We start from the raw sequence: 20,920 nt of genomic DNA on the forward strand, positions 1-20,920 counted from the left end.
TCCAGGACCATGTTGAAATCCCCCATCAATACTAGAGGGAGGGTAGTGTGACTAGAGCAGACTGGCAAACACCTTGCTTAAGAACTTTTTGTCTCTGGACATAGGCCCATATATCCCCACCATTAACAACTACTGTCCATGGATATTAAAGTATACACCAATATAACACCCCTCCTCAACGAGAAATAGCTGGAAAGCTGAACGCTTTAATGATTTTCTCATTAAGACAGCCACCCCTCCCCTGCACCCTCGGGATGGGGAGCAAAAAGGTCCCCCGCCTACTGTTTGCATAGCTTTTGGTGTTCTTGTATGGAAAGTCTTGTCTCTTGCAGGCAGGCTATGTCAGCTTTGTGTCTATTAAGGGTCCCTAGTATTTTTGTGCACCCTGCAGCCCTTCCCCTCCCCCTCATACTCCCATTTACCTGTCCAAATCCCCTGATCCCTCCCAAATATCCCCAGTCCCTCCATATACCCTAGTATCCCCCCCCTCCATATACCCCAGTATATTCCCCCACAGATATTCTGGTGATATATATGAGTTCACTTAAGATGCTTAGGTCCCCGCACCCCGCTCTCCATTTATCCGCCAAATATTTATTTGTGCCCTGAGTGATACCAACTGTCGGCAGTGTGACCCTGCCATATTTGTGGCTGTCTAAACAGCACCATAAATTAACCATACCAAACAGTTACTGCAGCTTTTACAGATATTTTTTTTCAGATATTCTTTAGTTTCAATAGGATTATCAAAACTGTGCCACTGTCTATTGTGTTGGATTTTGAGGGTCGCTGGATAAAGCAGCATGAGGTATGCCTGCATGTCTCCCAGCTCCAGGCAAATGGGCGCAAAGCGGCGCCTCCGCTCTGAGAGCGCTGCCAAATAATCTTGATATATTTGAACTGGAGCTCATTAAAAGGCCAATTGTTGGCGCTAATTAGCTTGTTAATTAAATTGCATATGCAATTTTTAGCACTTTTTATAGAATTAGGGGTTACTGCCAAAGTTTAGGCGCCGATTATAGAATAGGCTTTGTCAACACTGATTTCAGCGCTGATTTTTTAGGCACTATGTATAGAATCTTCCCCATGGTGCCTAAACATTCAGTGCCAAAAAAAGCACTATTCTATAAGTTAGGCATGGTTTATAGAATAGCTCTTAAGCAAAGGAATCGTGCATAAATTTAGGTGCGCAATTTGAACCAACGAAAATGTGGTGCAAATGGCCATGCCCAAATTTACACATGATGCCCCAGCTACATGCATAACTGAAAACCATGCCTCTGATTCACCCCAAAATGCCAATGACTCTCCCATTTCTGCGTCTCATTTTTTTGTGCTGCGTGTAAAATTTATGGATTGATCCTGCATCTAACTTTACTCACCTAGAAGCCCATTAAATTTAATTAGTGCCATTCATTGCTTGTTAAAAAGTCAATTTATTGGTACTAATTGGCTTGTTATTCAATTAAATTGCACTTGCAAATTGGGTGCACCCTCAAATTTGATTGCACAATTTTTCCTGACTTTTATAGAATTAGGAGGTAAGTGATTTATTTTTGCTGCTTTATTTTATTCCTTTTTTACGATGATTGTACATTCCCTTTGATATTAGTGAAGAATTTATTTATTTTTTCAAAAATGCTAAAAAAAAAGAATATTGCATTTGGCTTGTAAGCTACAGTATACAGTAGAAACCAAGCTTTGCCCTCTGCTTTATGATGGAAGACAGCAAATTGTTAATGCCTTTCAAATCCAGTTTGTGATTGTGATGGGTGGAAAGACCCCTTTAGCATCTAATGACAGAACGTTGTAAGAATTAACAGTTTCCTCTTTCTTTATACAAGACCAAACACAGCCAACTCCCTTCTACTCATCCATTCCCAAGCAATTCTTCTTTTAACGAGGTATGACGCAAAGGAGATAGGGTCGTGGCAGGTTGCCTAGACTGCTCACTTCAGGGGTGATGTTGATCTCTTCTGGTTTCTTGGGTGACTTCAAAGTAAACTTCTGCAGAATTGTGGTCAGGAACAGGAAGAGTTGCATTCGAGCCAGGCCCTCACCCAGACAATTCCGTTTCCCTGAGAAAAGAAGAAGATATTGGAGTCATGTTGCTGTTTCCTTTTTCAGTACATGCAAAAAACACAAGCAAACATGCATTCTTGGGGATGCAAAGTTACACAATCTAGGAGTGATTTATGTAGGACTTGTGCCAGTATTTATTTCATAAAGATAAATAGGTGCTTATGGCCCTCATTTTCAAAACAAAAAAAATGATCAAAAAGTGTCACAAAGCAGCATTTGGACGTTTTGCTTGCCAAAACGTTCAAATCGTTATTTGCGAAACTCATTATTTAAACATTTTGGCATGCAGTTTGTTGGCAGTGTGTGTAAATTACAAGGGGGCAAATTCCATTATGGCGGAAGTTTTTCCACCATAATGGAACAAAACAAAATTGTCTGGGGCTACAATCTAAATGTTTTGGTCAAGACCTGTTCTTATCATGACTAAGTCAGAAAAAGATGCCCTAAATGACCAGATGACCACTGGAGTGATTAAGGCATGATCCCCTTTCACCCCCTACAGTTGTGAAAAAAAAATCAGTACCTACCAGCCTCTATGACAGCTTTGAATGTTATAGCCAGTCCTATTAGAGCAGCAAGCAGGTCCCCGGGGTAGACTAAAGATCAGTGCAGTATACTGTAGAGAGGGGGACCCAGGTCCACATCCCACTCTACCTGTTACACTTGTAGTGGAAAGTATGAGTTGTCCCACACTCATCAAAAACCTACTATGCCCACATATAGGTGAGCCCTTCAGCTATAAGGGCTATTGTAGTGGTGTACAGTTGGGGACAGTAGGAGTTTGGTGGGTTTTGAAGAGCTCAGCATACAATATATGGGGTTACTGATAAAATGTATACCTGGGAGCTTTTATATGACGTCTACTGCAGTCCCCCCTAGGGTGCCCCACTGCTCTCCTAAGATGTCTGAGTGGCCAGTGCTGGCTCCTCTTATATCTCAATGGCTTGATTTTGTGTGTTTTTCTCTTGGATGTTTTTTTAATAAAAAATGGACTAAAAAGATAAACGCGGTGAGCACAAAAACATCTAGCAAATAGCCATTTTCTGTTTCAAAAATTGGTATATTTCCCGCTCGAATTTGGGATGTTTTGAACAAAATGTCCAAGGTTAGATTTAAACATCTTATCGAAATTGCCCCTCTCTGTGTCTTTATCAAATTGGCTGCAAAAAGACACCCCCATTCCCTATTAACCTACCTAAGTGCATGAATGATATTATCAGACTCAGGGGTGAAGGGGAGGAATATGTACAGCAGAAGCTGATGAGGATAAATCAGAATTACGTTGCAAATATTTCTGTTTCGTGTTCACAGATTAAGGACTGGGTCTAGGACCACAGAAAACAAACAATAATAGGAATGGAAGTGAGGTAGAACTTAAACAATTTTCAGATTGCTGTGTTCGTGAGGAGCTAGCTAAACTGAAAGTAGACAAAGTAATGGGGCCCATAGGAATACATTTGAGGATAATGAAGGGACTTAGGGAAGTTATGACAGCTCCACTCTTTGACCAGTTGGGTGTGGTCCCAGAAGACTGGAGAAGGGTGGATGTGGTCCCTCTCCACAAAAGTGAAAATAAGGAGGATGTTGGTAAATATATTCTGGTTAGTCTGACCTGCGTAAAGTAAAGAAAGATCTACAATCCAGTGGATTACATGATCTAGAGGTAGGTCTAATCTTATGAATCCAGAGAGAGCATTAGATATGGCATACTTAGATTTCAGCAAAGCCTTTGGCATAGTTCCACACAGGCAACTTATAGGGAAACTGAGTGCATTAAACTAACTGGGTCAGAAACCGGTAGAGCTGTAAAAGTTGATAAAAGGTAGTGATAAATAGAGTTTACTCTGTGGATAAGGGTGTGCCGCAGGGATTGGTCCTCAGTCCAGTTCGGTTAAACATTTTTGTAAGCAATATTGTAAAAGGGCTGTCAGGTAAGGTTTGTTTCTTTTTTTTTTTTAATGTTTAATTTCTTTATTAATTTTCATTTATACAAAGATATAAATCTTTGATGGATAATCCAATATTAAGTAAATATACAACATAATAGGAACATATAACGGATAAAGAAAAATATTGGGATTCAAATAGTCCACAAATAAAGAGAACCAAGGTTTTATCCATGGAAGTGAAGTTCAGTATTATATTATAAAAAGGAAATATATGTAGGTGGTAGTCCTATATTTAAATTATCCAGCATGCATTTCTATTGGTCAATCATTCTTGATCTCATGTCTATCTAGAAAGGAACATAATTGTTCTGGCTCATAGAATATATATCTATTATTTTCAAAGAAAACTAAACATTTGCAGGGGAATCTTAACTGGTAGGAAGCTTTAATCGCCAGAGTTCTCTGTTTTAATTCCAAAAATTTCTTCCTCCTTTGTTGTGTCCAACGAGAGATATCTGGGAAGATTAGAACTTTACTTCCCATAAACTCAGGTTGGATATTTTTAAAGTACAAACGAAGCAATGCTTCTTTGTCCTGCAAAAACACAAATGTAATAATCATAGTTGCAAAAGTCTTAATTTCTTCCTTAGATTGCTCTAAGAACTCCGATAAATCCAAAGTCTCTGAGGAAATTTGTTGATCTACATCTCCTTGTGATGAAGCTGATTGTAACTTCTTTTTATCTCCAAGATAAAATATTTTTTGCAATGGTGGAAGAGATTGTTCTGTATATTTAAATATCTCCTTCAAGAATTTATTGAACATTTCTCTTGCGGAAATATATTTAGTCTGAGGAAAATTTAATATACGTAGATTTAAATTTCTCACAGAGTTCTCTAAGTTTTCAATTTTTCTATGATATAACAATCGATCTCCAGCCATCTGCGATTGTTGCTCCTGTACTTTAGCCAAGTCCCCCTCTAAGGTTTTATGTTTTGAAGAGATTTTTTTCAAAGTTATCTTTTATTTCTTTAACTTGTGTTGTATTATTCAATGAGGCAGAAATAAACACAGTACAGACCTTATGCATGGCCTCAAGTGCTGACCATATAGACTCCAGGGTTATCTCTTGGGGTTTCACCAAAGGCTGTATTACCACGGTTTGTAGCGAAGTTTCCTCTCCGGAGTCAGCATTCCGGCTCCCCTCCGCTAACATTCCTCCTCCCACCATGGTTGGTGAACTCTTCTCCCCCTCCTCGATAGACGCTGACGCCGCTTCCTTCGACGGGGTCTGCCGCCCCTTCGAGCCGTTGCTTTCCGCGCTCGGAACTATGATGCCGCCAAGTTGTGGTGGCGGGGGAGTTGCTGAACCAAGCGGGAAGGTTTGTTTCTTTATGGATGATACCAATATCTGAAATAGGGTAGGCATCCTGGAAAGTGTGGATAACTTTAGGAGAAATCTAGCAAAGTCTGAAGAATGGTCTAGAATTTGGCAGTTATGATTTAAGTCTAAAAAAAACCCAGGGGCTGCAAAGTCCCAAGGAGCAGTACAGTTTGGGGGCGAAGCACCTCTGTGCACTAAAGAAATGTGGGGCCTGAAGGTGATCATATCTGATGATCTTAAGATGGGTAAACAGATAGAAAAGGTCATGTCAAAAGTAAGAAGAATGCTTGGGTGAATAGGGAGAGAAATGGCCAGCAGGAAAAAGGAGATGATTGTATACGTTTCTGGTGAGACTTCATTTGGAGTACTGTGTACAATCCTCAACAGATATAAACTGGATGTGAGTTGGTCAAGAAGTACCAGCTCTGAATATCTGAACACAAGGCAGCTGCCAGGGAATTATCTAACAGCAACATTCAGTGCTGGTATACATATAGGTACCTGGTTAATTTAGCTTTTTTGCTGTTCTAAATTAATCGAATACCTATCTGAGTACTGCTGCTGAATATCTGTGGCATCTGGGTAACTCCAAGTACCACCCTGATTTTGCATAGCTGCTTCAAGGGAAACTTTCCTGTTGCTTGATCACAGCTCAGTTCCAAAATGGGTTTCCCTGTTGGGAGTATGCTGACTGGCTAAGCTGAAGTGCATTGGTGAAGGCTGGTGATGTCTGAGAAGATAAGAACTACAGTAATTGATGCATGGCAAAGTGGCAATACGGGTACTGCTGTTTTGTAAAAGGGGACCTTAGTGTGTGCTAAATGATAAGACGCTCATAGGAATATAAAAGGTGTCTTATCAGTTAGCATGTGGCAGGCAGCAAAAGAACCCAATGGGGGGGCATAATCGAACGGTGACAACCATCTCTAAGGACGCCCATTTCTGAGGACATCCCCGCAAATGGGCAGGGCATCCCATATTATCAAAACGAGATGGGCGTCCATCTTTCGTTTCGATAATACGGTTGGGGACATTGTGAGTGGAGGAGTGACCTAGTGGTTAGGGTGGTGGACTTTGGTCCTGGGGAACTGAGGAACTGAGTTCAATTCCCACTTCAGGCACAGGCAGCTCCTCGTGACTCTGGGCAAGTCACTTAACCCTCCATTGCCCTATGTAAGCCGCATTGAGCCTGCCATGAGTGGGAAAGCGCGGGGTACAAATGTAACAAAAAAAAAAAAATCTCAACATTTAGGTCGACCTTAGAGATGGACAACCTAAATGTTGAGATGGGTGACCTTGGTTTTGCCTATAATGGAAACCAGGGACGCCCATCTCAAAAATGACCAAATCCAAGCCATTTGGTCATGGGAAGAGCCAGCATTCATAGTGCACTGGTCCCCCTCACATGCCAGGACACCAAACGGGCACCCTAGGGGGTACTGCAGTGGACTTCACAAATTGCTCCCAGGTGCATAGCTCCCTTACCGTCAGTGCTGAGCCCCCCAAAACCCACTTCCCACAACTGTACACCACTACCATAGCCCTTAGGGATGAAGGGGGGCACCTACATGTGGGTACAGTGGGTTTCAGGTGGGTTTTGGAGGGTTCACATTTACCACCACAAGTGTAACAGGTGGGGGGATGGGCCTGGGTCCGCCTGCCTGAAGTACACTGCACCCACTAAAAACTGCTCCAGGGACCTGCATACTGCTGTGATGGAGCTGGGTATGACATTTGAGGCTGGCATTGAGGCTGGCAAAAAAATATATATATTTTTTATTTTCTTGGGTGAGAGGGGGTTAGTGACCACTGGGTGAGTAAGGGGAGGTCATCCCCGATTCCCTCCGGTGGTCATCTGGTCAGTTCAGGCACCGTTTCGAGGCTTGGTCGTGAAAAAAAGGGACCAAGTAAAGTCGGCCAAATGCTCGTCAGGGATGCCCTTCTTTTTTCCATTATCGGCTGAGGACGCCCATCTCTAAACCACGCCCGTCCTGCCTTTGCTATGCTGCTGACATGCCCCTGTGAACTTTGGTCGTCCCCGCGATGGAAAGCAGTTCAGGACGCCCAAAATTGGCTTTTGATTATGCCGATTTGGGCGACCTTGAGAAAAGGACACCCATCTCCCGATTTGTGTTGAAAGATGGGCACCCTTCTCTTTCGATTATGCCCCTGTTAATGTGACATTCAGCTGCTCAGTAGTAAACTTATCCATCCAAACAGAAGCACATGGATGGTTTATCCTTTTAAAGCTATTCCTGCTATATTTTCAAAGCTATCTTAGGGGCCATTTTATTAATCCACATAAAATATATTGCTAGCACGTGGGTTTCCTGCACACTGTGGCCACTTTTAGCATGGCAGTAAAATGGCCGCATCTGTATATTATTTTGTAATGGCCATATGATAATTTCTCAATTGGCATGTGACTATTACTCAGTGGCGTGCTGGAGCCGGCTCGCACTGACAGGAAATTTTTAAAAATGAAGGGAAGGCTAGAGACGGGCTTTCACTGCGGCTGCTGCGATGGAGGTAAATCAAAGATTTAAACCCCCCAGGGTGGCACGAGCAAAAAGAGGGATGTTGGGGGGAGAAGAGGGCAGGCAGGTGGACATGGGAGTGGGAGGGCAGGGGACAGAGGAGCATCGAAGCCATCGATGGATATGGATGGGAAGGCAGGGCCCAGGGAGAGAGGAGAAATTGCTGGACATGGAGGGGAGGGGAGGGCAGGGGAGAGAGGAGAGTTGCTGGATAAGGATGGATAGATGGATGGAGGGCAGGGGAGAGGACAGTTGCTGGACATGGGTGGATGGAGGGGAGGGCAGGGGAGAGGAAAGTTGCTGGACATGGGTGGATGGAGGGGAGGGCAGGGGAGAGGAAAGTTTCTGGACATGGGTGGGTGGATGGAGGGGAGGGCAGGGGAGAGAGAAGGGTTGCTGGACATGGATGGATGGATGGAGGGGAGGGCAGAGGAGAGAGGAGAGTTTCAGGACATGGATGGAGGGGAGGGCAGGAGAAATTCTGGACATGGATGAAGGGGAGGGAAGACAGGAAGGAAATGCACATGGATGGAGGGGAAGGGAGAGAGAGAAGAAATGCTGGACATGGATGAAGGGGAGGGAAGAGAGAGGAAGTGAGATGAACATGATTGGAGGGGAGAAAGGAGAAATGCTGGACATGGAAGGAGGAGAGGGAAGGGAGAGAGAAGAAATGCTGGACATGGAGGGAAGAGAGAGGAAGGAGATGAGATGAGGGAAAAGGAAGAGAGGAGAAAAACTGCACATGGATGGAGAAAATAGGACCCCACCCCCGGCAAAAGGCCACCTCCCCCCCCCCCCCCCCCCGCGAAAGGACACACCTCCCCCCCGGCGAAAGGACACCTCCCCCCCCCCGCGAAAGGACACACCTCCCCCCCCGGCGAAAGGACACCCCCCCACCGGTGCATTTTTACCTGCTGGGGGGGTCCCGCGCGCCTGTCTGCTTCGCTCGTTCCATGCTCCCTCTGCCCCGGAACAGGAAGTAACCTGTTCCGGGGCAGAGGGAGCAAGGAAAGAGCGGAGCAGACAGGCGCGCGGCACCCCCCCCCCCAGCAGTGTGCAACCGGGGCGGACCGCACCCCCCCCCCCCCCCCCCTAGGTACGTCACTGGAAAGGAAGCCCTGGAAACAGGGTAACAGATAGAGAGCAGCAGGATCAGATACTGGGCCAGCATTGGAGGAGTGGCCTAGTGGTTAGGGTGGTGGACTTTGGTCCTGAGGAACTGAGTTCAATTCCCAGCACAGGCAGCTCCTTGTGACTCTGGACAAGTCACTTAACCCTCCATTGCCTGCCGCATTGAGCCTACCATGAGTGGGAAAGCGCGGGATGCAAATGTAACAAAAATAAATTATCAGAAAAACAAAGTCACCAGACAACAAAGGTAGAAAAATTAATTTCATTTTAGTGTTTGGAATATGTCCATCTTGAGAATTTACATCTGCTATCATATTTTGCAGTGTATAGCAACGTGTTTCTTTCTGTTTTTCTGGTATTGTGCTGCATGCAGAGTCTAACTTCTTAGGATTTCAGGTTAATTTTTGAAGAATTTGAATAGGGGCTAACTCTGTTCTGCATGTATGAGACTGCAAGGCCAAGTGTCTGAACAGGGATCTGTTTGTTAAGTTCTGAGATTTTGATAACACATTGTTTTTCAGAGTTGGCAAGACTGTCTGTTCTCCTAATTCCTGGTCTGAGATGTTTTTTTTCCTGGTAAAGGGCTTCTAAAACAGACATCATGTTATGAGAATCAGGTTCTCAACGTTAAAAGTTTATATTTATTTACTTATTTATGGCATTTTATCCCACATTAAACATGAATTAGATTGGAACCCTGGAACATTTATTTTTTTTTCCTGAAGAGAGTAATGCATTGCCACCGCCCCCCCCCCCTCCCTCAGGCTCTCTCCACAGCTATAGCCAGCTCTGCAATTGGTGGGGGGGGGGGGGGGGGGCACAGAGATGGACCAGGGAGAGAGCCTGTTGTTAAACATTTACCAGCACACCACTGCTATTACTATAGGAGCCCTTACCGCCACCTATTTTGTAGGCGCTAAGGCTCCCACTAGCGTGGGATTAGCGCGTACTGATTGCCACACTACCGCAGGACACCTCAGCGCGTCCCACAGCAGTGTTTATTGGCACGTAGTAGGCATGCGCTAATGCCTACAGCGGCTTTGTAAAAGGGCCCCTTAGCATTTTCAGCATGTCTTCCTGGTCAGGCAGCTCTTCTGTAAACAGGAATAAAGTTTAATTGATAATTTATCTGATCTATGTACTTGCCTTTGGTGGCTGGCTGAGTATTGATCTCTATCTGCATAGATTTGCTCTAGCCCACCTTGAGTGCATGGAGACACACTTTATCATTTCCAAAAATACATTGAAAAATAGAGATAACTAAACGCAGGCAGTTGTTACTCCTGCTTGTACATTCTCACTGAAGATTTAAATGCAAAAATTTGGAAATTGCATCTGTGCATGTACTTTGCCTACCCCATGCTAAACATTCCCTCAGAGATGCCTTTTGCTGCAGTGGGTTAAAAAAGGAGTAGAAGTTTCAGATAGTTAACATGGGTATATTTCTGCTTTTCTGCTGAAGAAATTGTTCTGAAAATCATCTTCATTTTCAGGTGAGAACAGAGACCATACTAAAGGCAATTATAATGAAATTATACCTGTAGAAAATGGCATAAAAGCATCGTTCTTCATAAAGCCACCACGGTCATCCAAGAAACGTCCAGGGTTAAAGGTTTCTGGGTTTGGAAACTGTGTAGGGTCATGCAGAACGGAGCCCAGGATAGGAAATACACTTGTGCCCTATAATCGTAATTCACATTGTAAATATGCAAAGTTATACATGCTTGCCCTTGAAGGGTTAAATGTCTCAGGAAATAGATACAGGCATACAGAACTTGTTTCCTTTAGGACTGGAGACCTTTAAAGAATAGATCAGAGATGCAGACCCTGTCATCTCTAGGACTGAGGATCAAGGAATGGGTGAAGCAATACAGGTGAACTAGTTTCATGTCAGGGCTAGACACTGGGAGGAACAGGTTAACTACCATATTTCTGCATCATGTATGATAAATACAGTATAAAATATCAGATATTGCTTTACGCCTTAGCAACAAAATTGAAACGAACTGTATGTAGATGGAACACAGCAATGACAAGGATTACAGTACAATCTGCTTTGACTCTCAGTTTCCTGACCTTTGTAATGAGATAATCTCTAAACTGAGTGTCCCGTGTCACCGCTCGCGGTATTCCCATTGGGAGAACATTACTGAACCGCTGGATCTCGTGGATTACAGCATCGGTGTAAGGCATCTTGTGCCTGTGCTCCACTGATGGACAGCGGGTTCGACCAATCACACGCTCAATTTCTTGGTAAATTGTATCTGGAAATGAATAGGTGATATATATTTTTAATTCAAACAAGTAACATTGAGGGGCATAATCGAATGTCGCCGGCAAAATAGTTTGCCAGCGATCTATTTTGGCGATGGCGTAACAGCTGGCCAGAACCGTATTATCGAAAAAGATGGTCGGCCATCTTTTTTTTGATAATACGGTTTAGCCCGGCCAAATGCCAGAGTTCGCCGGGTTTGAGATGGCCGGTTTTGTTTTTCAGCGATAATAGAAAAAAATGCCGGCCATCTCAAACCCAGTGAAATCCAAGGCATTTGGTCATGAGAGGAGCCAGCATTTGTAGTGCACTGGTCCCCCTGACATGTCAGGACACCAACCGGGCACCCTAGGGGGCACTTCTAAAAATGTTTAAAAAATACACAAATAGCTCCCAGGTGCATAGCTCCCTTACCTTGGGTGCTGAGCCCCCCAAATCCCCCCCAACCCACTCCCCACAACTCTATACCATTACCATAGCCCTTATGGGTGAAGGGGGGCACCTACATGTGGGTACAGTGGGTTTTGGGGGGGGGGTGGAGGGCTCAACACTTAGCACCACAAGTGTAACAGGTGGGGGGGGGGGGGGACCTGGGTCTGTCTGCCTGAAGTGCACTGCACCCATTAAAAACTGTTTCAGGGACTTGCATACTGCTGTCAGGGAGCTGGGTATGACATTTGAGGCTGGCAAAAAAAGGTTTTATTTTCATTTTTATAGTGTGGGATGGGGTTGGTGATCACTGGGGGACTACGGGGAGGTCATCCCCCATTCCCTCCGGTGGTCATCTGGTGAGTTGGGGCACCTTTTTGAGGCCTGGTCGTGAAAATAAAAGGACCAAGTAAACCCGGCGAAATACTGATTAACACAGCTTTTTTTTCCATTATCCGCGAAAGCCAGCCATCTGGTAGCCACGCCCATGTCCCGCCTTTGGTACGCCGCCGACACGCCTCCTTGAACTTTCGCTGGTGCGGCGACGGGAAAGTGGCAATGGTGTCAAAAAAGCCGCTTTCAATTATACCGATTTCGCCGCTTTTGAGAGATCGCCAGCCATCTCCCGATTTATGTTGGAAGATCGCCGGCGATCACTTTCGAAAATAAGCCTGATTGTCTCTTTCCATACTATACATATTTATATGGAGCCTTTTGCCCCATCTTAGTATTTTATGGAAGCAGGCATCCAGCCACACCTGAACTTTGGAGCCCTAGCAACACCTATCTGGTACATGGATTGTGTGCAGCTTCCATAATAGTAGAGGAGATGGAACAAGGTTGATATTGCTTCCATTTCTCATACGGTGCAAGTATATTTGGTGCCCTAGGCAAACCTGCACCCCCTTAATTATTTTTCAGACTTCTAGCTTACCCTCTGAAGATTCTGGTAATTAATTATTTGAAAATTGTCTACTTCTTTGTGGATAAATACCTGCTGATTTTTACTTCAATTGGTGGGATTGTCAGGACTAATGGCTTTGCTTTGATTTAGCTGCTCTTTGCTGCCCTCCCCCTCCCCTTCCCAGAAGCCATTGCCCTAGGTGACTGCCTCATTTGCCTAATGCCTGAATCAGCTCCGCTTCAGTAGAACGAGGAAAAGGGAGGTAAAGAATCTGGCCCAAAGACATGTTCTGCTATAGAGACAAGCTCATGACTCATTTCCAGCTCTTATATCCTGCTAAATCCAAAACTGAAATCAAAGTGGGCTACAGAAACACTAAGCTCAGAACTAATAAATAGATTTACAAATATTTAAGAAACACTTGAGTCTTCAGAGAATGTCTAAAAAGATGGTAAGAACCCATACACCTAATATAGGGGTTCTTTTACTAAGGTGCGCTGAAAAATGGCTTGTGGTAGTGTAGGCATGGGTTTTGGGCGCGCGCCAAATCATTTTTCAGCACACTTGTAAAAAAGCCCTTTTTACATTTTTACCAAAAATGGACGTGCGGCAAAATGAAAATTGCTGCACGTCTATTTTGGGTCTGAGACCTTACTGCCAGCCATTGACCTAGCGGTAACCGGGTGGTAATGAGCTACATGCGCCAAGTGCCACTTAGCGCGCATAGCTGACATGCGCCAGAAAATAAAAATATTTTTCAGACATGCATAACGGACATGCGCCAAAACTGAAATTACCGCAAGGGCCACGCGGTAGCCGTGCAGTATGTCCATTTTGATGCATGTTGGGCATGCGTAGACGCTTACACGGCTTAGTAAAAGGGCCCTATATACAGTGAAACCTCGGTTTTCGTCGATAATCCGTCCGAAAACAATCGGCAAAATCCGAAACCGATGAAAACCGAGACAATTAACGAGGACGCCCAAAATTGGGAGAAGGACATCCATCTTCCGATACAAATTGGGAGATGGACGTCCTTCTTTTTCGATGAAATCTGAGGCAACCGACAAAAACCGAGACAAATTTCTAGTTGAAAAAATCAACGCTATCCGAAACCGACGAAAACCGACGTCAACGAAAACCGAGGTTTCACTGTATTGTTACAGTGTCTTCAGTCATTTTCTCCACAGTCACAACAAGATTTTAAATTTTGTTGTAGGGCAGCTGAGAATCTTCCCGTATGGGTGCCTGCCTAGATTCCTAGTGCCACTACTTTAAGCAATAGGATTTTACCAATGTCCGACATCAGTAGTTGCCAGGTAAAGCCCTTTCTGGCTTGTGTACATTTTAGCTTCTTCCAGAAGGCGGGAGTAGCTAGTATTTGCATATTGTAATCAGAAGAAGGGAACAGAACTGGAAGGAAACTCCCCTGCATATAAAACCGAACTGTACATGGGCATCATGTCTTTGGTGTTCTACCTTTCTGGCCACTGGATATAAGCATTCCTCCTTGGGGAATTCTGCACAAAAACAATTCAAATTCTGCATAAAATTTTAAAAACTTCTGTGCAAAATATTTTAAAATTCTGCAAAGTTCTGCATTGTTTATTTGTCACCTTTGTTTCTTATCTAAACTAACTGAAAAGATTGTATTTATACAACTCTCTGCCCATGTAGAATCTACTTCCACTTGTCATCCTCTTCAAGTAGGCTTTAGACCCAACCATTGCACCAAGACCATTATCACCTGTCTTCTTAGGGATCTTCACTCCCCATTTGATTCTAATCAGATTATTCTTCTTGTCTCTCTAGATCATTCATTGGCTTTTGATTTGGTTGACCATTCCATCTTACTGACTCATCTCTCAGATCTTGGACTTGAGTACAGTTCTTCAGTGACTTTCCTCCTTTCTCAGTAAATGCTCCTTTAAGGTTTCCACTTCTTCCTCCACTTCCCTTACATATCCACTGACTAGCAGGGTACCAGAAGGATCCATACTGTCCCCCTTTCTCTAATATATTTTTTAAGTTCCCATGCCACAATACTCCATGACGCAAGTGTCAAAGATTTTACTTATGCAGATGATATTCTCCTATTCTTCCCTACTTCTCCTATCCAACCTGATGTAGGTCCTTTGCAGATTTATTTACACTCACTTGCATCTTGACTTTTCAGACACAAACTACTGTTGATTAGGGATAAAACAGTTGCATGCTAGATTACTGGTGGCCTCTCCTCACCACCACCCCCAGCCCCTTCAGTTGTTCGGACTTCCACAGTTTTCCGTTATCTACATAGTAACATAGTAGATGACGGCAAATGGTTGACTCTGAGCTCTCCTTTAAGGTTCAGATCTCTAATCTCCTCAAAGCAGGGTTTTATTCCCTGTGTAAAATCTGCTCTCTCCTTTCTATTCTTGATGCGAATGCTATTTTCTACACTAATTCATGCATTCTTAATGTCACAAATTGAATATTGCAATATTATTTATGCAGGTCTCCCTCAGACTCAGATCAAATGTATTCAGACACTCCAGAAATACTGCAGCATACTTACTTTGCAATGATAAACATTTTGACCGGGCTTTTCCTCTACTATGTCACTTGCATTGGGTTATCAATTTCTGCCAAAATTAAATTTAAGATCCTCTGTTTAACTCACAAAGCCTACTACCAGGGTACCCCCACTTATCTTTCGCACTATCCCCTTGTCATAACTGTCAGGAATGGTGAGCCCTTGGACCAAAGCTGGAGCTTTGGCAGACAAATCACCTGGAATGGCACAGGCAGGAATCAGAACAGACTGGACTAGGATAAACTAACAGACTCAACAAGGCAGGACAGAGGTAACTAAACACAATGGACAACACAAGAACCGGATCCAGGCAAGGCAAGGAAAAGAAGGCAAAGGGCCAGAACTGGAACCCAGACAGGACAAGGCAAGACTCGGAACTGGATTAAAACTGGGACTGGGACCCAGAAATGCAAGACAAGACAAAACACGGAAGTAGATTAAAACTGGGTCCAGAAAAGGGCAAGGCAAGGACTGGATCCAGACAGGACTAGACTGAAAAAGACAAGACAAAGCACAACTAGACAGGCAAGACAGGGTAGGAGCTAGGCAACAAGAATAAAAGAAGCAAGACAATAAACAAGGCAGGGGCAGGATTCAGGATTCTTGAACAGGCTTGGCTGGAAAAGGATTCAGGATTCTCAAACAGGATTCAGGATTCTCAAATAGGCTTGGCTGGAACAGGATTCAAGGATTCTCAAACAGGATTCGGAATTCTCGAACAAGCTTGTCTGGAACAGGATTCTGGAATGGGCTTGGCTTAACTGGAACAGGCTTCTGGAACGGGCTTGGCTGGAACAGGCTGCTGGAACGGGCTCGGCTTGGCTTGAATGGAACAGGCTTCTGGAATGGACTTGGCTTGGCTGGACCAGGATTCTGGAACAGGTGTGGCTTGGCTGGACCAGGATTCTGGAATGGGCTTGGCTTTTCCTTGAATGGAACAGGATTCTGGAACGGGCTTGGCTTTGGCTTAACTGGAACAGGATTCTGGAACAGGTTGGTTGGAACAGGATACTAAAAGGGACTTGAATTAGGAGAGAACTGGGACAGAACTAGCTCAAACACAGAGCAGGGGTAGAACCTGACTCAAACACTCAACAGGAACAGAACATGGCAGAAACAAAGCTCAAGAGCCAGGAAGCAAACATAGCAGGCAAAGGATTAAGCAGACTAAGGGAAGACAAATAAACAAAGAAGCAATGTGCTTACCAGCACCCACAGCTGGAAAGGGAAAGGCCAGATAGACTGAAAGGCAGCCACAGCTGTATAGCAGTGAAGTAATCAGGGCTGATGCTGGCTTCTACAGACTCTCAGAATAAACAGACAAGAACCACACACACAGGAAACAGAACCCGGAATATAGAAAACAGGAACAGAGCTTGGCTAAACACAGAGAGTGGCTTAAACATATAGTTTAACTATAGCAAGAGTCAAAAGCAGGGCTACACAAAAAGCAGGAGCCAAGGGTAGAGTCAGACACCAAGGACAGGATATGGCTCTAGAGCCATGCTTTCAGGATCAAGGTTCAAAAGCAAATTCACAGAAACAAAGCAAAGCATTGAAACACAAGACTCAAACAAACACAGAACAGACCTTCAGGAGCCAGATTCTCAGGAACAAAGCCAAGCAGGGAAATGATCTAAACAGGTAACACAAAAATAAGAGACCTCTTGCAAAGGCAAAATATGAGAGTTCCCAGGTGCTTAATAAAGGACTCGCTGATGATGTCACAACTTGGAATGAGGCTTGAATTGCTGGCACATCAGAGTGAGGTTTGGATTGCAGGCACACTAGGCAGCAGATGCATCAATGCAGGAACAAGGCAGTCTAGAGAATTCAGAGCCAGATCACTGGAAAAAGGTGAGTCTGGATGCAGGGGTACAGCCACAACCATGACACCTCTACACTCCTACAGGATCTCTCCGTTCACTCGATTCTCACCAGTTAGTACTCCTTTCCCCTTGTCTTCCACATCTTGAATCTACTAGACACGTTTACTTTCTTGAACCTAAACCTTGGAGTGACCCCCCCCCCCCACACACACCACACACCTCACTCTGAGAAATCTTTTTCCAAATTTAAAGTATTACTAAGACCCTTTTTATAAAAAAAAAGTTAGCTTATGACCGGTTGTTTCCGGGTCATTGGAACACTTTACTCTTCTCTTCTGTCTTAATTATCTCACTTTGAATGTATCCGACTGATGTTTTGTAAACCACTTTGACCTAGCAGTTAGATAAGATGGTATATCAAATACTCATAATAAACATAAATATAATGTTTTTGCACAGAATTCTCCCTATCATAAAGCTTGAAATCCCCTACTGCCTTCTCCCCCCTCAGGCTCCAGCCTCCCCAGTTCCCTCTCTCACTCCAACTGCAGTTCTTTCTCCCTGTAACTGCTAGTAAGACCCCCAAAGTGTTGTCCCACATACAATACCTCTTCCTCTCATTCTTCCTCCCCCCCCCCCCCCCCCAGGCACACACCCCAGCTCTCATTCTTCCTCTCTCCCCTGGCACACAGATCCACTTCTCATTCTTTTTCCTCCCTTCCCTTCTTTCTCCTCTCCTACCCCCATGGCACACCCTCAAGCTTGATCCCTTCTACCCCAGTGCACACTCATGGCTTGCTCTGTCCCATCCCTATGACACAATCTCAACTTTCACTGCTGCCCTCCAATCCCATAGCAAAGTCTCAGCGTACTATTTATTTGAACCTCAGGGCAGTACAAAGGCCCATAAGGTTAAAATAAACAGCTGAATCTAGGCCTGCACAGAAGCGGAAAGCAGCCCTATATGCAGCCATTCACTTCCTCCTCTTGTTGTATGATTTCTATGGAGGAAGGAGAGAAAAAGTGAGGAGATAGGTGATTTTATGCCTACACTGACTTCTGTAGAATTCTGCGCATTCTGCAGAGGTGGAGTATTCAGCACAAATTCTGCATTGCACGGTCATGCAGAATTTGACCAAGAGTAATTAGGTCTCATAAATCCAGAAATTCTACATATTGTATACTGTGTTCCTCTAGCTGATGTATTAAGGTCAATAAGTTATAAAGGCAAATATAGATAGCAGAAAGCCACTTAAACATCTGCCCTATTGTTTTTTTTTTAAGGTATATGGAATCCTCTGCATCCCTTTCGAGTTACTGAGGATAAAGGAGAGACTGTTTAATAGAACTAAAAAATGAACTTGCGGAGCTACTGTTAGAAATATGCAATCTGTCCCTAAAATCGAGTGTAATACCGGAAGACTGGAGGGTAGCCAATGTTACTCCGATTTTTAAGAAAGGTTCCAGAGGAGATCCGGGAAATTATAGACCGGTGAGTCTGACGTCGGTGCCGGGCAAGATGGTGGAGGCTATTATTAAGAATAAAATTGCAGAGCATATACAAAAACATGGACTGATGAGACAAAGTCAGCACGGATTTAGTGAAGGGAAGTCTTGCCTCACCAATCTAATGCATTTTTTTGAGGGGGTAAGCAAACATGTGGACAATGGGGAGCCGGTTGATATTGTATATCTGGATTTTCAGAAGGCGTTTGACAAAGTGCCGCACGAAAGACTCCTGAAGAAATTGCAGAGTCATTGAATCGGAGGTAGGGTATTATTATGGATTAAGAACTGGTTGAAAGATAGGAAGCAGAGAGTAGGATTGCGTGGCCAGTATTCTCAGTGGAGGAGGGTAGTTAGTGGGGTCCCGCAGGGGTCTGTGCTGGGTCCGTTGCTTTTTAATGTATTTATAAATGACCTAGAGATGGGAATAACTAGTGAGGTAATTAAATTCGCCGATGACACAAAATTATTCAGGGTCGTCAAGTCGCAGGAGGAATGTGAACGATTACAGGAGGACCTTGCGAGACTGGGAGAATGGGCGTGCAAGTGGCAGATGAAGTTCAATGTTGACAAGTGCAAAGTGATGCATGTGGGTAAGAGGAACCCGAATTATAGCTACGTCTTGCAAGGTTCCGCGTTAGGAGTTACGGATCAAGAAAGGGATCTGGGTGTCGTTGTCGATGATACGCTGAAACCTTCTGCTCAGTGTGCTGCTGCGGCTAGGAAAGCGAATAGAATGTTGGGTGTTATTAAGAAGGGTATGGAGTCCAGGTGTGCGGATGTTATAATGCCGTTGTATCGCTCCATGGTGCGACCGCACCTGGAGTATTGTGTTCAGTACTGGTCTCCGTATCTCAAAAAAGATATAGTAGAATTGGAAAAGGTACAGCGAAGGGCGACGAAAATGATAGTGGGGATGGGACGACTTTCCTATGAAGAGAGGCTGAGAAGGCTAGGGCTTTTCAGCTTGGAGAAGAGACGGCTGAGGGGAGATATGATAGAAGTGTATAAAATAATGAGTGGAATGGATCGGGTGGATGTGAAGCGACTGTTCACGCTATCCAAAAATACTAGGACTAGAGGGCATGAGTTGAAGCTACAGTGTGGTAAATTTAAAACGATCGGAGAAAATTTTTCTTCACCCAACGTGTAATTAGACTCTGGAATTCATTGCCGAGAACGTGGTACGGGCGGTTAGCTTGACGGAGTTTAAAAAGGGGTTAGATAGATTCCTAAAGGACAAGTCCATAGACCGCTATTAAATGGACTGGAAAAATTCCTCATTTTTAGGTATAACTTGTCTGGATGTTTTTTACGTTTGGGGAGCGTGCCAGGTGCCCTTGACCTGGATTGGCCACTGTCGGTGACAGGATGCTGGGCTAGATGGACCTTTGGTCTTTCCCAGTATGGCACTACTTATGTACTTATGTACTTATGTGTATTTCTTCTAACAAGAAGATCTGGAGTTCAGTCCATCCAGTGGTGGTCCAGGAACATCTACTACTAATGAGCCAAATCAACAAATTAAAGACTAGTAAATTACCTGGACCAGATGGCATGCATCCAAGGGTACTGAAAGAACTCAAACATGAAATTGTTGATCTGCTATTAGTAGTCTGTAATCTGTAGTTAAAATTGTCCATAGTAACTGAAGAATGAAAGGTGGCCAAAGTTAATGCCAGTTTTTTAAAAGGGTTCCAGGAGTAATCAGGGAAATAACAGACCGGTAAGCCTGACATCAGTGCCGGGTAAAATAGTGGAAATTGTTATAAAAAAAAAAAAAAATAATGGCACAGAGTCAGCACGGTTTCCGCAAAGGGAAGTCATGCCTCACCAATTTACTTCATTTCTTTGAAGGCATGAATAAATATGTTGATAAAGGTGAGCTGGTTGATGTAGTGTATGTAGGTTTTCAGAAAGCTTATGACATAGTTTCTCATGAGACACTCTTGAGAAAATTAAAGAGTCATGGGTTAGGAGGCAATGTTCTGTTGTGCATTGAAATTGGTTATTAGACAGAAAACAGAGGGTAGAATTAAATGGCCATTTCTCTCAATGGAGGAAAGTGAATAGTGGAGTGCTGCAGGGAACTGTACTGGGACCGGTGCTATTTAACATATGTATAAATTATATGGAAATTGGAACAATGAGTGAGGTGATTAAATTGAAATATTGCAGGAAGACCTTAGGAAATTGGAAGACTGGGCATCCAAATGGCAGATGAAATTTAATGTGGACAAATGCAAGGTGATGCACATTAGAAATAATAACCCAAATCATAATTACCTAATGCTAGGGTCCAACTTGGGGGTCAGTGCTCAAGAAAAAGATCTAGGTGTCGTTGTAGATAATACGCTGAAATCTTCTGCTCAATGTGCGGCA

The 20,920-nt window shown here is 43.9% G+C and overlaps 1 protein-coding gene across 1 annotated transcript in view; it reads right to left on the bottom strand.

The window, feature by feature from the left end:
- Window positions 1-1,181: 1,181 nt before the first annotated feature.
- LOC115481201 (cytochrome P450 2G1-like) overlaps window positions 1,182-20,920 on the bottom strand; it is a 73,462-nt gene continuing 53,723 nt past the window's right edge. Inside the window, exons 7-9 of the mRNA XM_030220285.1 lie at window positions 11,100-11,287; window positions 10,562-10,703; window positions 1,182-2,078 (exon numbers count right to left, since the gene is read on the bottom strand). Coding sequence (XP_030076145.1) covers window positions 1,897-2,078; window positions 10,562-10,703; window positions 11,100-11,287 — 512 coding nt within the window. The 3' untranslated portion in view covers window positions 1,182-1,896. The remainder of the gene's footprint in view (window positions 2,079-10,561; window positions 10,704-11,099; window positions 11,288-20,920) is intronic.

Source organism: Microcaecilia unicolor, chromosome 11 (assembly GCF_901765095.1).
Source record: "Microcaecilia unicolor chromosome 11, aMicUni1.1, whole genome shotgun sequence".
NCBI lineage: Eukaryota > Metazoa > Chordata > Amphibia > Gymnophiona > Siphonopidae > Microcaecilia > Microcaecilia unicolor.